The sequence below is a fragment of the Prosopis cineraria genome, unplaced genomic scaffold, assembly GCF_029017545.1.
Source record: "Prosopis cineraria cultivar Desert tree isolate PC_DT_omini unplaced genomic scaffold, ASM2901754v1 PC6, whole genome shotgun sequence".
NCBI classification, from domain to species: Eukaryota; Viridiplantae; Streptophyta; class Magnoliopsida; order Fabales; family Fabaceae; genus Prosopis; species Prosopis cineraria.
In genome coordinates, this window is record NW_026555337.1 from 6,318,049 (window position 1) to 6,331,380 (window position 13,332).

Genomic DNA, 13,332 nt, shown 5'->3' on the forward strand with positions numbered 1-13,332 from the left:
TAGTCCATAACCTGTCAAAAGAATTTTCTTTTTTCATATATTTTTTTCTTTTACATTCTTCTAATTTTATTTATAAAAAATTTCTAACATATTTTATTAAAATAAAAAATTTTAAAATTTATTAACTCTGTTTAAAAATATAATAAATTTTTAATTTTATTTTTATTAAATAAATATAGTTTAATAATATATATTTTTATTTTAATATTTAATGGAGGATAAAGTGAGAAATTATAACTTACAAATATGATTAAAAAATTTCTCTCTCTTTTTATAAATATAATTTGATAGAGTATTTTATTTTTATTCTTCCCTAAATCCAAACCAACCAATCTTGTTTGTATCAATATCTGTTCCATGCGTACTATAGCGTATATATCTCACTCTGAACACACACACACACACACACACACACACACACACACACACACACACACACACACACACACACACACACACACACACACACACACACACACACACACACACACATTGTGAGCGCGCGCGCGCGTTCCAAGCACGCACAATATTCAGACAGAACGAGAGAAAGAGGTGTAGAAGGAGAGCTGTGCTGAAGCTGATATCTGCAAAAGAAGATGGAGGTTAAAGGATCAAGCAAGTGGTGCTTCCAGGGCAATGAAGATCTGGTGGAAGCATCTTCACGATCCATACGAAACACCATCGTCCCTTTGATGGAAAATTTAAACAAAGAAGATAAAAGGCCGGTCATCCGTCTCGGCCACGGTGACCCTACCGCGTTCCCCTGCTTCCGAACCACCGTGGAAGCCGAAGACGCCGTCGTGGATGCCATCAGGTCTGCGAATTACAATGGATATTGTGTCAGCCTCCAAGGCATTCTTCCGGCGAGAAGGTACGTAAACAAGTTTCCCAGAGAGACTTTTTCTGTTTTTCCTTCTCCATGCAAACGTCGTAAAAAGAAAAAAAATAAAAATAAATTCTTGAGGAGCTTCTTGATGATGGCAACCACGTACACACGTAGTTAGTGTCACTTTCCAAAATAATTTTTCTCATCCCTGCATTGGTTGCTAACAACTAATCTGATTCTCTAAAAATATCGAGCACGTTCGTACTAGGAAACTCGTTACAGAATATCCTCTTACTCCTAGTATCCCACAAAGCTTCCAGAAAACAGTTGGCCAAGGGCGTTGGGTTGTCAAGTGAGCTACGACTCAATAATTTGGGAGAGATCTACTAATGATTTGCTTCATATTTGCTGAGCTGTGTAAAATCACAGTCGTTCCAGGCAAATCCTGCTCCAAAACGCCACTTCCCAATGTTCTCTCTGATGGTTTACAAATTCATTAGGGTTGAATAGTAATTTAAACTTTAAATTGTAGATTCAGGAGCAATTTAAATTTTAAACTCGCATTTATTGCATTTTGAATCTAAAGCATTTGATTTGGAACAATCAAGCCCACACAGTTACCTTAGACTAAACGACGGTTACTTTTAATGGTGGGTCCATATGTGCATCTGACATCCTGTTCTCTCCCTCTCAGCGTCCCTCTCTCACAAGTCAGCGTCTCTCTTTCATCCCCCCCTTCTCTCTTCATTTGTTCGAGTTGATGAGCCTGAAACGCGTCCACTTCGACGGCCAGTCTTCTGCTTCTCTTCCTCCTCCTCCTCTCTTACATATTCTCTATGATCTTCCAAGAATTCTCACCTTTTACTTTCACCACTCCCAACGTTCGCGCTATATGCCGCAGTTCACATTCATTTTAGAATCAAACCAAGATTTCATTTCTGTGTTTTGATCGGAATTTCATTCTTGGAAATGAGAGCGGGGTTGACCACAGGCCGCCAAACTCTAATTGCTATTATACCACGTGGCTTCAACAAAGTAGGGTTGAGCCAAATTTTTCATTTGCGTGATTCCCATGGCAGTTTAATTAATAGCCGATCTCCAAATTCTTCAAACTTGCAATAAAATGAAAACCTTAATCGGAAGAACAGTTCCAAACTCGAGCAAATGGGAAGACCCAGAGCCAGCACGGATCTGGAGAGGAAACTGAGTCGAGTAGAAGAAAGGAAGGTCCGCGGAATTGAGCAGCCTTAATATGCTTCCTCTATGCGGCAAGCAAACGCTTCCTGGACGCCGATTGGACGACAGCATTTTTACTAAGATTCTGGTACTCAACAGCGGCGGGAATTCAACCTTGGAATCTGTCTCTGGCAGAGACTCGACTACCAATGTACTCTTTCGGGATAGCTTGGATCGATTGGTAGAAAGCATATTGGAATCTTGACGAGAACGAAGACTCCTCACAGTTATTCGCCATTGCTCGGTGGTAACTGGCGGCGGAGCGCCACCACTTTGCCATGACAGCTATCGTCCGTTAAATGGGTCCGTCTTCGGTGCTTAGCAGCAAGGTGCTCGTAACTCAGAAAAAATCTGACCTGTCCAAAGATTTTTTTAATTTTAATTTTATATTTTATAAAAATAAAAATTTTTAAATTTTTTATAAATATATTTATCATCAATCTATGCAATACCAATTTAATTTAGGTAGTTTAATTTAATATTATAATTTTTATAAATTGATTATTTAGATAGATTTTGGACAATATAGATTCAATATTAAATTTTTTTAATATTTTTTATTTTAATTAATATAAAATAAAAATAAAAAAATAAAATTTTAAATTTAAATCTTGTAAATAAAAATTTAATATTAAATTTGACTGTTCAGAATACATCTAGATATTCAATTTATAAAAATTTTAACATTAAATTGAATCACTCAGATTAATCATTATTGTTCAGATTGATGATGAATGTATTTATAAAAATTTTGTAAATTTTTATTTTTATAAAAATAAAATTGAAATTAAAAAAATTTGGATGGCTCAATTTCTTTTAGATGATGAGCATAAAAACGAATCCCTATTAATGGGATGGTAGTGAGGAGATAAAGGTTTTAATTTGATCAAGAGTTTAAAGCTTCCACCGCATTTGAAATTTGATCAGAATGGTGGATCTTATTTATTCTCAATGATTAAAAAATCAAACCGGACCAAACAATATATTGATTGAACTATCGATCGATGAGGCTAACTGTTCGGTCAAGTTAAAAAATCATTTGAAGAGTTGGGCCAGATTGGACTGCTTTAGATCAAGAACTGAGATCAAGCCGGGAACTGAGTTCGGTTTTTATGTTCAACAAAATGCCCCTTTTCTTTTTCTTTTTAAATTCTTTATCAATTTTTTTTAATAATTTGATATTATGTTATATCATGTGATTTGTTAAGTCATGACAAACTTAAAATATTTGATTTTATTTTAAAGTTAAGTAGCAATTTTATATTTATTTTTTATATGTAGATTATTATATATATATATAATTTTTTTAATTTAATTATTATATCACCAATTCAACTATTAATCTAACCTAGTTAAACTATGTGAATCGATGAATCGTTGATCTTTCTGATTTAATATTCAATCTAGTTTTAAAAACATTGTTTATTCCTTTATCATTTGTGCATTCCCATTATTGAGAGAGAGAAAGAGGGACCCAAATTATCCCCATTTTTTCCCTCTCCTTTCCATCTTAATTGTTGGTTCTATTTTAATGGTTGAGATTTGATATTTTATAAAATTATTATTTTTTAATAATAATTTTATAAACATCAAATCTCAACTATTTAAAATAGATTAATGATTGAGATGAAAATTCAAGAGAAAATGAAGAGAGTAGGAAATGAAGAGAAGCCAAAACTGAGAAAGAGGGAGAGAGAACATGGTGCCGGATGAATATATACTACACAGGCCTGTCGCCAAAAGTAACGGATGTTGAGTATAGCGGGGGCCAAATTACCTCAAATCTAATCTTTTAAGGTTTAAAATACATTAAATATGAGTTTAAAATTTAAATTGCTCTTAAATTTATAATTTATGATCCAAATTGTGAGTTAACGCAATTCACTGAATAGGCTTGTTATTGTCAATTATATATTCCTCCAGATTTTTAAATCTTTTCCCAAATATTGGAAAGATTTTGATCGAGAGAAAAAGTTACACTTCAACTCAATTTTTTTAACCATCATAACTGCTTAATCCGCCGGTTTGGCCAAGTTATATTGGTTCAAAATTAGATTGATGGGTTTGATTGTGTTCATTTCTCTGGTTCAATTGAAATGTTTGACCGGCTACTTGAATGGTTCATTAATTCAACCTATTGATCTGATTTAGTTTTTAATACCATAATGTATTTATCAGTATATTTTCAAGCAAGATATTTTAAATTTATCTTTGATTTGCCTTTAGTGGCTGACCTAGAAATTTTGAACCGTGGAGCATCATATATTTACACATAAAAGGATACATTTTTAATAGAAAAAATGCATCATAATATATAACATAAAAAATTGAATATATATCATAAGTTTTCCTTCTGAAGTTGTTTTCCTGATAAATTTTCCTACGAGATATTATATCTTATTAATGAGTATAAACTCTGTGATGTTTTTATGTGGATCATAAAAGTTATGAATATAAAAAATAATAAAAATTTGACTGGCATAAGAAAATAATATTATTAATCACTACGAGCAATTAATATCTATGACATGGGACACATGATAAACATATTAGTTACATGTATTTATTGAATAAATTGCAAAAAGTTTTTGGGGGCAACTCCTTCTCTATGCAACATGTAGGTTTGTCCCTGTTTGAGTCATTGTGCCTTCAACTTTACTCAAAAAATTATTAGGCACTCTAAACTCAATTATAGATTAATTTATTTTTTAATATTAAAAATTTTTTCTCTCATCACCTTGCTATTTTCTTATTGTCTCTTTACCATCAATGGAGACCACGTTGCATTTTTTTATTATAAAATATTTAAGTTAATGTTGCTCATTGACTTTGTTTAGATAAAAGTTGAAAGGCAAAGAATACCCTTAAACTAATAATGATGATGATGATGATAAATTATTAAAAGATTGTGGAACTCATTAATGACAAACTCACATTAAACTTTTTTAACTTTAGAGAATGAGAGAGGGAATCTTTAAATAAAATTAATTCATAATTAAATTTAGGATGTCCAGTAACTCTCAGTTAACCCAAAGATATTTGATAATTAACTTTATTTCCAATCTTTGTTAAGTCCCACATTATCCAAACACAGAGGAATAATTGGTTGAGTTCAAAATGATTTCATGCACAAAATCCTAACTTTTAGTAGTTCAAAATTTCAACGTCTTTAATTAGGTTTTTTAAATCAGGCTGAGCTTAAATGTTCTTGACAGATCAAGGCCTGAGCTTTAGAAAAAATGTCTTATATGAGCTAATAGGTCAAGTTTAAGTTTGAATCTTACAATATTAAATTTTATCTAATCAAAATCTGGCTTGGCCTCTTTCAAACTTAAACAGGTAAAAGAGGCATTGAAAGTGTGAAGAAAATCAATTATTTTAATTTTTAAAAGGTTGGTCAAATTTTTTTTTAAAAGGTAAAATTGCAAGACACATAACTACATAAGGCGCAAGAATTGTCAGGTGATTATTTATTAGAAGTTATTGAATAATTGGATCACTTGGTAAATATTTTTTTTATTATATTTTTCTAGCTCGCCTGTTGTCATTAATTTTTTCACAACAAAATAATAGCTTGCAAATAAATATATAAAATAAATAAATTGTGTTAAAATGCTAAATTCATGTGTTGATATTAATTATTGATTATACATGGAAATTTATTAATTAAAACAAAATTAAAAATATGAAAAGCTACAGAATATATATTTTTCTTTAGGCCTCCACATTTAATTGTTTTAGCACTTCATAGATTTCTAGATTTTATAATATTTGATTGATTGTTGCAAGTCGTAACTTCTGCCCCCCACACCCCCCCCGGCCAAAAAAAAAAAAAAAGTGGAGTGATGTTTTCGTCCGCAAACATAGAGTGATTTGCAATTATCCATTGGGCCAAAACAAATAAACAACTATTGGCTTGATTTTCATTTTTCCCAACCAGTAGGAGCAAATTCCTCTTCCTCTTTTAAAAGAAAGATGAGAAAACCAAATTTAACGCTCGAAACCAGGAAAAGCAAGACCTAAGAACATTCTCTGATTTGGTAGTTTGAGTAAAAAAACACATATGATGCCTATATATTATGGAATGTATTTAACGTATGTTTCTTCTTTACTTGAAGCATTCCATAGATTTTCATTTCTTCTAATTACTTGTTGAGTTTAGGAAGCACACCTGTCACTGCAGTCATCAAGGTTTCCACGCAGACCGGAGTTACACAAACTGTGTCTCTAGTTTGCAGTAAACGCAGAGAGAGAAGAGAAGAGAGAAAGGAGTTTTTTGAGCTCTTCAGTAATGTACAAAAAATGAGAGAGAAGCCATATGCATGTAACTCCCACACATTTTCTTTAGTAGTTTTCGAACGCGCATGTGGCCGAGAAATTTTTCCCATGCTATTTCACATAAAAAAGAGGAAAATATATTGCACTTAAGGGCCATATTACACGTAAGAACCAATAATAATAGGAATCTGATCCACCAATGGTGGATAAATTCAACAGTTGTAAATTTTCCTGCATCTCATCATTCTTTTGCTAGAAGATTGAACAGTACATAGCCTTTTCTTCTGGGATCAATTCCCCAAAAGTTTTTTTCCTCTTTCCATGTCCCTGAAAAAAAAAAGAAAAATTTGTACTTGAGACTTCAACAAATTAACATGAGCAATACAGGGCTGTAGCAGAATACCTCTCGAGAGATCTGCCATATGAGCTATCACCAGACCATGTGATTCTTACGTCTGGATGCAGTCAAGCCATTGAACACATTATAACAGTCCTAGCTCGCCCCAATGCCAACATTTTGCTTCCAAGACCTGGCTTCCCTGACTACGATGCTCTTGCTTTGCTTTACCATTTGGAGTTTCGCCTTTTTGATCTTTTACCAGAAAAGGGCTGGGAGGTTGATCTCGAAGCTGTTGAAGCACTTGCAGATCACAATACTGTGGCTATGGTCATCATAAACCCTGGCAATCCTTGTGGAAATGTTTACACTCCCCAGCATTTGATGAAGGTATCGATCGGATTCATAGAGTTTTTATTCATAGAATGGATACGGACAAATTGTCTAACTTCTTATGTAACATAACAATTAATGTTTAGATTACGTATATGGTTGTTTCTTAATTTGACTAATCTAATCTCAAATCGAACCATCGGTCTTTCGACATGACGCTGAGAGACTTGACAGAGGGAAATGCATAGGCCACAGTCAATGTGAAACTTAATCTGTTAAGAGTCTCAAGAGTCAAGAACCGTACATGCGGGCATCATCCAATCAGTATATTGTTAGCAAAATGCTTAATTCTCGCTGAGCCCATGGTAAAATATTCATCATATTTGTCTAGTCAAGCATCATATCTACTTTCACTTTATTAATTGCCAAGTCCTAAACATTGTTAATGGAATACCAAATTCTAATGCAAGTTGATATCTTCATTAGCTCATAATCATTCATTAGGTGGCAAAGACTGCCAAAAAGCTTCGGATTATGGTGATTGCTGATGAAGTTTATGCTCATCTTCATTTCGGGGAAAATCCTTTTATTCCAATGGGAACTTTTGCAACAGTTGCTCCTGTCATCACACTTGGATCAATATCCAAGAGATGGCTCGTTCCTGGTTGGAGACTCGGTTGGCTTGTTACAAATGATCCTAACGGCATCCTGGCAAAATCTGGGGTACTGTCTCTTTCTGTGTGTGCCTTGATTTTATTTACGTGGCTCGGAAAATCTTCTCGGTGATCATTATTTATGGCTAAGCTATACTGGTTTTTTTTTTCCCCCTTCTCTGAATTGAATGCATTTGTTTTTTCTTTAGGTGTTCGAAAGTTTAAGACTGTGTAAAATCTTGACATCTGATTCTGCCACTATCCTCCAGGTTTGCAATTTCCGTGTTTTGAAATGATGTCTAGTTTCTTATATACCTATTTGCTAGTTCTTAATCAGTGTGTCCTGGTGAGTATATGCCATATAGAGGGATATATTACCATGTTTGACATAATCTTTTCTCCCCTGTATTTCTCACTAATGATGAGCTTTGGTCTTGTATTTCATGATATTATGGGAATGAATAACAGCTTCTTCTTCTATTTTTTGTGTCAAATAATATAGGGAGCAATTCCTCATATTATTGAAAAGACAAAGGAAGAATTCTTTTCTAAGATTCTCAACATTCTAAGAGTCACTGCTGATACATGTTATGACAAAATCAAAGAGATACCTTGCTTGATCTGCCCATACAAGCCAGAGGGATCAATGTTTATGCTTGTACGTGCCTAGTACATCGTTATGGTCTCTTATAATTTAATGTATTTCCTTCTCAAGTCACTAGACAAAAAAAAATGATACTTACCAATCACACCCACAGGTAAAACTAAATCTAGCTCTTTTGGAAGGAATCCATGATGATATGGACTTCTGTGTGAAGTTGATCAGGGAGGAATCTGTCGTCGTTTTACCAGGCATGGATTTCACATCTTAATTTTCTTCCATCTTATCACTTTCAATTCACTTAAAACTCTAATATGTAGTTTCTCCTCAAGTTGCGAAGTTAAGTACGCGTGTCTTGTGAGCACCGCTTATAACAAGCTCATGTATTACAGGCGTGGCTGTGGGAATAAGGAACTGGGTACGCATAACTTTTGCTGCTGAACCTTTGGCACTTGAAGAAGGCCTTGAGAGGATTAGAGTATTCTGCCAAAGGCATTCCAAGAAGTGATTTGGAAGTCATTCTATGGCAGTATCAACACATGAAAGAACTTAATTAATGGATAGCATTTATTGAATGACAGATTTTCGATTGTGTTAGTCTGTATTGCTTTGGCATTCAAGAACTTTGAGTTTGAGTGGAATATTCTCAAATATATGTTAGATCGGTTTAGCAGCTGCATTCTAGAATGGTTAAAAAGAAGTGGTCACCAAAATTTCTTTGAATGATTGATGATCATTTCTATCAGTTTGTTTTGCTTGTTCTGGACATTCAATAACTTCCATTCAAGGTAATAACATTCTTGAATATATGTTTTACTTAAATATTAAGACCAAATCTATGTTGAAATCAAATTAGAAGTTTCAAATGGTTGGGGCCAAAAAGAAAAAAAGGATTGGATAGCGCTAATGGTTGCTTATCCTTGGCAAGAGGAATGGAGAAGGAAAAAGAACCCAAGGAATGTGGCTTTTAGGGGAACAAAGTGCTGAATGCTTCGGTAGTATTTGTGAGAGGGGTCTTCAACATGCTAGTAGCTAACCTCAACAAAGAAGATCACAGACCCTTGCTTCGTCCTTGCCATGTTGACCCCACCGATTTTGATTGCTTTCAAACCATCCCTGTGGCTCCTGATGCTATCACTAGCGCCGTCCAATCTTTCTCTCCAATTGTTGCCCTCCCACCGTTGGCTAGCCTGAGGTAAGGAGGTTAGTTCAATCTTCAACTACAAGATTTTATCAGATGATGATGATGCATATGTAATGTTCGATCAAAGTCCTAAATGGGTTTATATGTGTCATCAATAACTAACAAGGTTATAGAAATTGATGTGAGTGGAAGATAATGTCTAGAAAAAATTTCAATATGAATTTTTTGATCAAACATAATAAAAAAGAGAACTTCTTCAAATTGTGAGATTCCACTACAGATTAAACGTAGTGAAATGAAATTTAAATGTTGAGGACAATGACAAAATTAACCCTCTTACACAAACACACTTGGCGTTGCTTCCTTTGCTTCTCTTATTCCTCCAGCATCCCCCTCCGACAGGTACGTTCCTCAGCATGCTGCCGTAGGTCCAGAACCACCAACAAGGCTTGCAGAACACGGTGGATTTCATGCTTCACAGCTCAACATAGAACACAATGGATTTCAAGAAAGCCATGACTTGGGCTTCACCCAAAGATTCTTTGAGAATCTCTTCCTATTTTAGTTCCCATCCAATGCCCCTTTCTTGGATTGTTATTTCAATGATATTACTGGCATTGCTCCTAATTTTTGCTTCCTCGGTTCTTGTATAATATCCAATTGGTGCTGCGGTTCGTGGATACTTCTACAATATTGGAAAACTTATATTCATCAGATTATTCTTTTGCGAAATCCGTGATTAATGCTCACTTGGATAATACTTCAAATCTAATCAATAGAAAAGTATTACCTAATCAACAAAACGGAGAATAAAATCAAGTAAAACTATACATAAAAATAATTTTAATAAAAATAATAACTTCAGTACAATGAACAACTATACTATGAGAAATTTATAACTTTTTTTATTATAATATATAATAACATTGAGAGTAAAACCAAGTAATGCCACGTGTACAAATAACTCCTATAGAAAAAGTAACTTTTTTGATTAACAGTACTAATAATAAAATTAAGTAAAATTATGTGTACAAACACCTATGGTAAAAAAATTAATTATTTCAATATGAGAAATGAACACTTTTAATATGAAGAATTTGTAAGTATCTTTTAATAAGTTCAAGCCACTAACAAGAATGGGATAATTTTAGTTTGCATTTTAATTTTATTTCATTATATTTGATTTGCAGTGAAATTTCGAACTTTATTAAGAGGCTCTCTCTCTTAGCTAGAGTTTAAAGTGAAATTTTCCCTAGTGTCCATCTAATCTCAGAAATTTATCTCTAGTATGCTTTACTAATTTTGATTCTTATCCCCCATCAATCTTGCTCTTTGCAAAAATCTTTGCAAAAAACTAATTATAATAGACAACTATTGTCGACTTTGAAGTTTGGTAAAATTTGAGTTAAATTTATTTGCAATTGCATTTCAGTAAATGTTAAACTTCTATTTATCTTTTATGGTTTTACCTTGCCAACATGTTATTTCATACTTCAAAATATTTAAAAGAAAAAATATCACTTAAAGGCTTAAAAAATGAGAATATAAAGATTTTAAATATTAAAATTTTCTCAAGAATGATGTGGTCAATTTATTACTAGTTCTTCTTAAAATCATTACTCATGTTCTATAAAATTACAAATTGATTTTTTCCCGATAACTCAAGGGTATTTATAATTTATAATTTATAATTTCTTACTATTGGATGAAAAAGCTTCGAAATATATACAAAGAGTATGAGTAATAAAGTTGGAAAGTACGAGTGGCAGCTTTTTTGCATGATTCTTAAGAGTGATTTTCTCTGCTGAAAAAATTGGAAGTTTTCTCTTCCTAAAGCTTCTGAAGTAATTTTTTTTAGCAGTGAGTGAATTCTATCCTTCCATTAAAACCAGAAACATTGAACTTCTTACTCTTAGAAATTTTGGTCCCGCCAAAGATGATGGTAATCCTACAATAGAGACCTGAGATACATGCATACGCAACTTCTTGAGCCAAATATATGTTTACTTTTACCTTCCAAATTGACATGGTAACACTACAATTACTCTAACAGGGCTGTTGCAGAACATCTGTCTTCTGATCTTCCATTCTAGTTATCACCAGACGATCTTTATATCACCATTGGTTGCACTCAAGCTATAAATATAATAACATCTGTCCTTGCACGTCCTGGCGCCGACATTCTCCTTCCAAGACTAAGCTACCCACAATTTGAAGCTCGTGCAGCTTGCAGTCGTCTTGAAGTTTGCCATTTTGATCTTCTGCCTGAGAGAGGTTGGGAGGTTGATATCAATGGTTTAGAAGCTCTTGCAGATGAGAACACTGTGGCCATGGTCATTATTAATCCTGGCAATCCTTGTGAGAATGTGTTCACAAACCAGCATTTGAAAAGGGTATTTTAAAAATGCTTCAAATTCTATTTCGTATGATCGGAAATTAAGATTGGGAAAACGGGACTGATTTTCAAGACTCTTGTAGGTTGAAGAGACTGCCAGGAAACTCGGGATCTTTGTGGTGGCTGATGAAGTTTATGCTCACATATGACCTTTGGAAGCAATCCATTTGTGCCTATGGTAGTGTTTGCATCAATGGTGCCTGTTGTTACACTTGGGTCTCTAACTCCCTGGCAAGAAGATGGATTTTTCCTGGCTGGAGAATTGGATGGATCATGACATGTGATCCAAATGGCATCTTTCAGAAATCCGGGGTCTATTGTTGATCTTAGTTAGTGTGTTGCGTGTGTCCATGCTTGCATTTTTTCAACAATGAATACAGACAAGGATTGAGTGGCAGAGTTTCTTTCATTCGGAATGTGATAGTAGACTATGCTGAAAATTATGTGATTTTGTCCTTTCTCTTTCAGATACTGACAATTATCAAGAACTATCTAGACATTACTACTGACCCTCCAGCCTTCATGCAGGTAACTGATGATGAATTCTGTCGTCAAACTAGATCTTTGATTTTATCGTTCTGTATGGTCACCGGATCAACACGGATGCATTCAGATCTTAATAAATATGTGCAAGATCGTGTCACATTTTTCTCGTTCTTTCTCTAGAATAAATTGATCTGGTTTTGTGTTTTAAGCGGCAATACCCCAAATCCTTGAGAAGACCGAAGATGATTTCTTTGCACATAATCTTGACATAATGAGAGAATCTGCAGACATATTCTATGTTAGATGCAAGGAGATCCCTTGTCTAATGTATCCTCACAAACCAGAAAGTACCATGACTGTGATGGTAAGTAGCCAAAAAAAAAAAAAAATTTCTAAAGACTGCACCGTGCTGTAATAATGACATGAGAGTACCTGCAGATATGATCAACTAGCGGCAATTTGACAAAAGCAGGTGCAGATTAATTTCTCACAAATTGAGGGCTTTATTGATGATGTGGACTACTGTGTCGAGCTAACCAAAGAGGATATGTAATTCTGCTCCCTGCTAAGGATCTCCCTGTTATAAGAATCTTGAATTCGTTGAAAGGCGATGATGAGAATAACTCAGTATTGTTGAATAATACTTATAGGCGTTATTGTGGGCCTGAAGAACTGACTTCAGATAAGTTCTGCAGATGAGCCTTCGGCTCTTGAAAATGGCCCCAGTAGAATAGAAGCCTTCGGTCTTCGTAATGCCATACATCTTCCAAGTGAAGCAACCCATCATGTTAAGACGAATCATAGGATGGTAACGCAGACAACTTCATGTTGGAATTCAGTGCACTTCAATACCCGTTGTTGGAAGTAAAGAGAATTTCTGAATGGGCATCTCTCATATGCGTGCTGCTATATATCTAGCAATCTGTTCACTTTGTGAAAGTCCAACCTTGTTCCTCTGCTATCAACTTTGCTAGATAATTACGTTTTAATTTAAATTCACTTGATAACATGAACATGTTGGGATTTCCAATTGATAATAACAT

The 13,332-nt window shown here is 34.1% G+C and overlaps 1 protein-coding gene and 1 pseudogene across 1 annotated transcript; both read left to right on the forward strand.

The window, feature by feature from the left end:
• Window positions 1–505: 505 nt before the first annotated feature.
• Window positions 506–9,025, forward strand: LOC129312317 (S-alkyl-thiohydroximate lyase SUR1-like). The gene is made up of 7 exons (XM_054954857.1): window positions 506–871; window positions 6,728–7,067; window positions 7,515–7,733; window positions 7,873–7,932; window positions 8,166–8,321; window positions 8,422–8,515; window positions 8,657–9,025. Exons 1-7 carry the CDS (start codon window positions 597–599, stop codon window positions 8,770–8,772), a joined length of 1,260 nt encoding a protein of 419 aa, XP_054810832.1. The 5' UTR covers window positions 506–596; the 3' UTR covers window positions 8,773–9,025.
• LOC129313251 (probable aminotransferase TAT2) lies at window positions 8,788–13,157 on the forward strand (annotated as a pseudogene).
• Window positions 13,158–13,332: the final 175 nt, after the last annotated feature.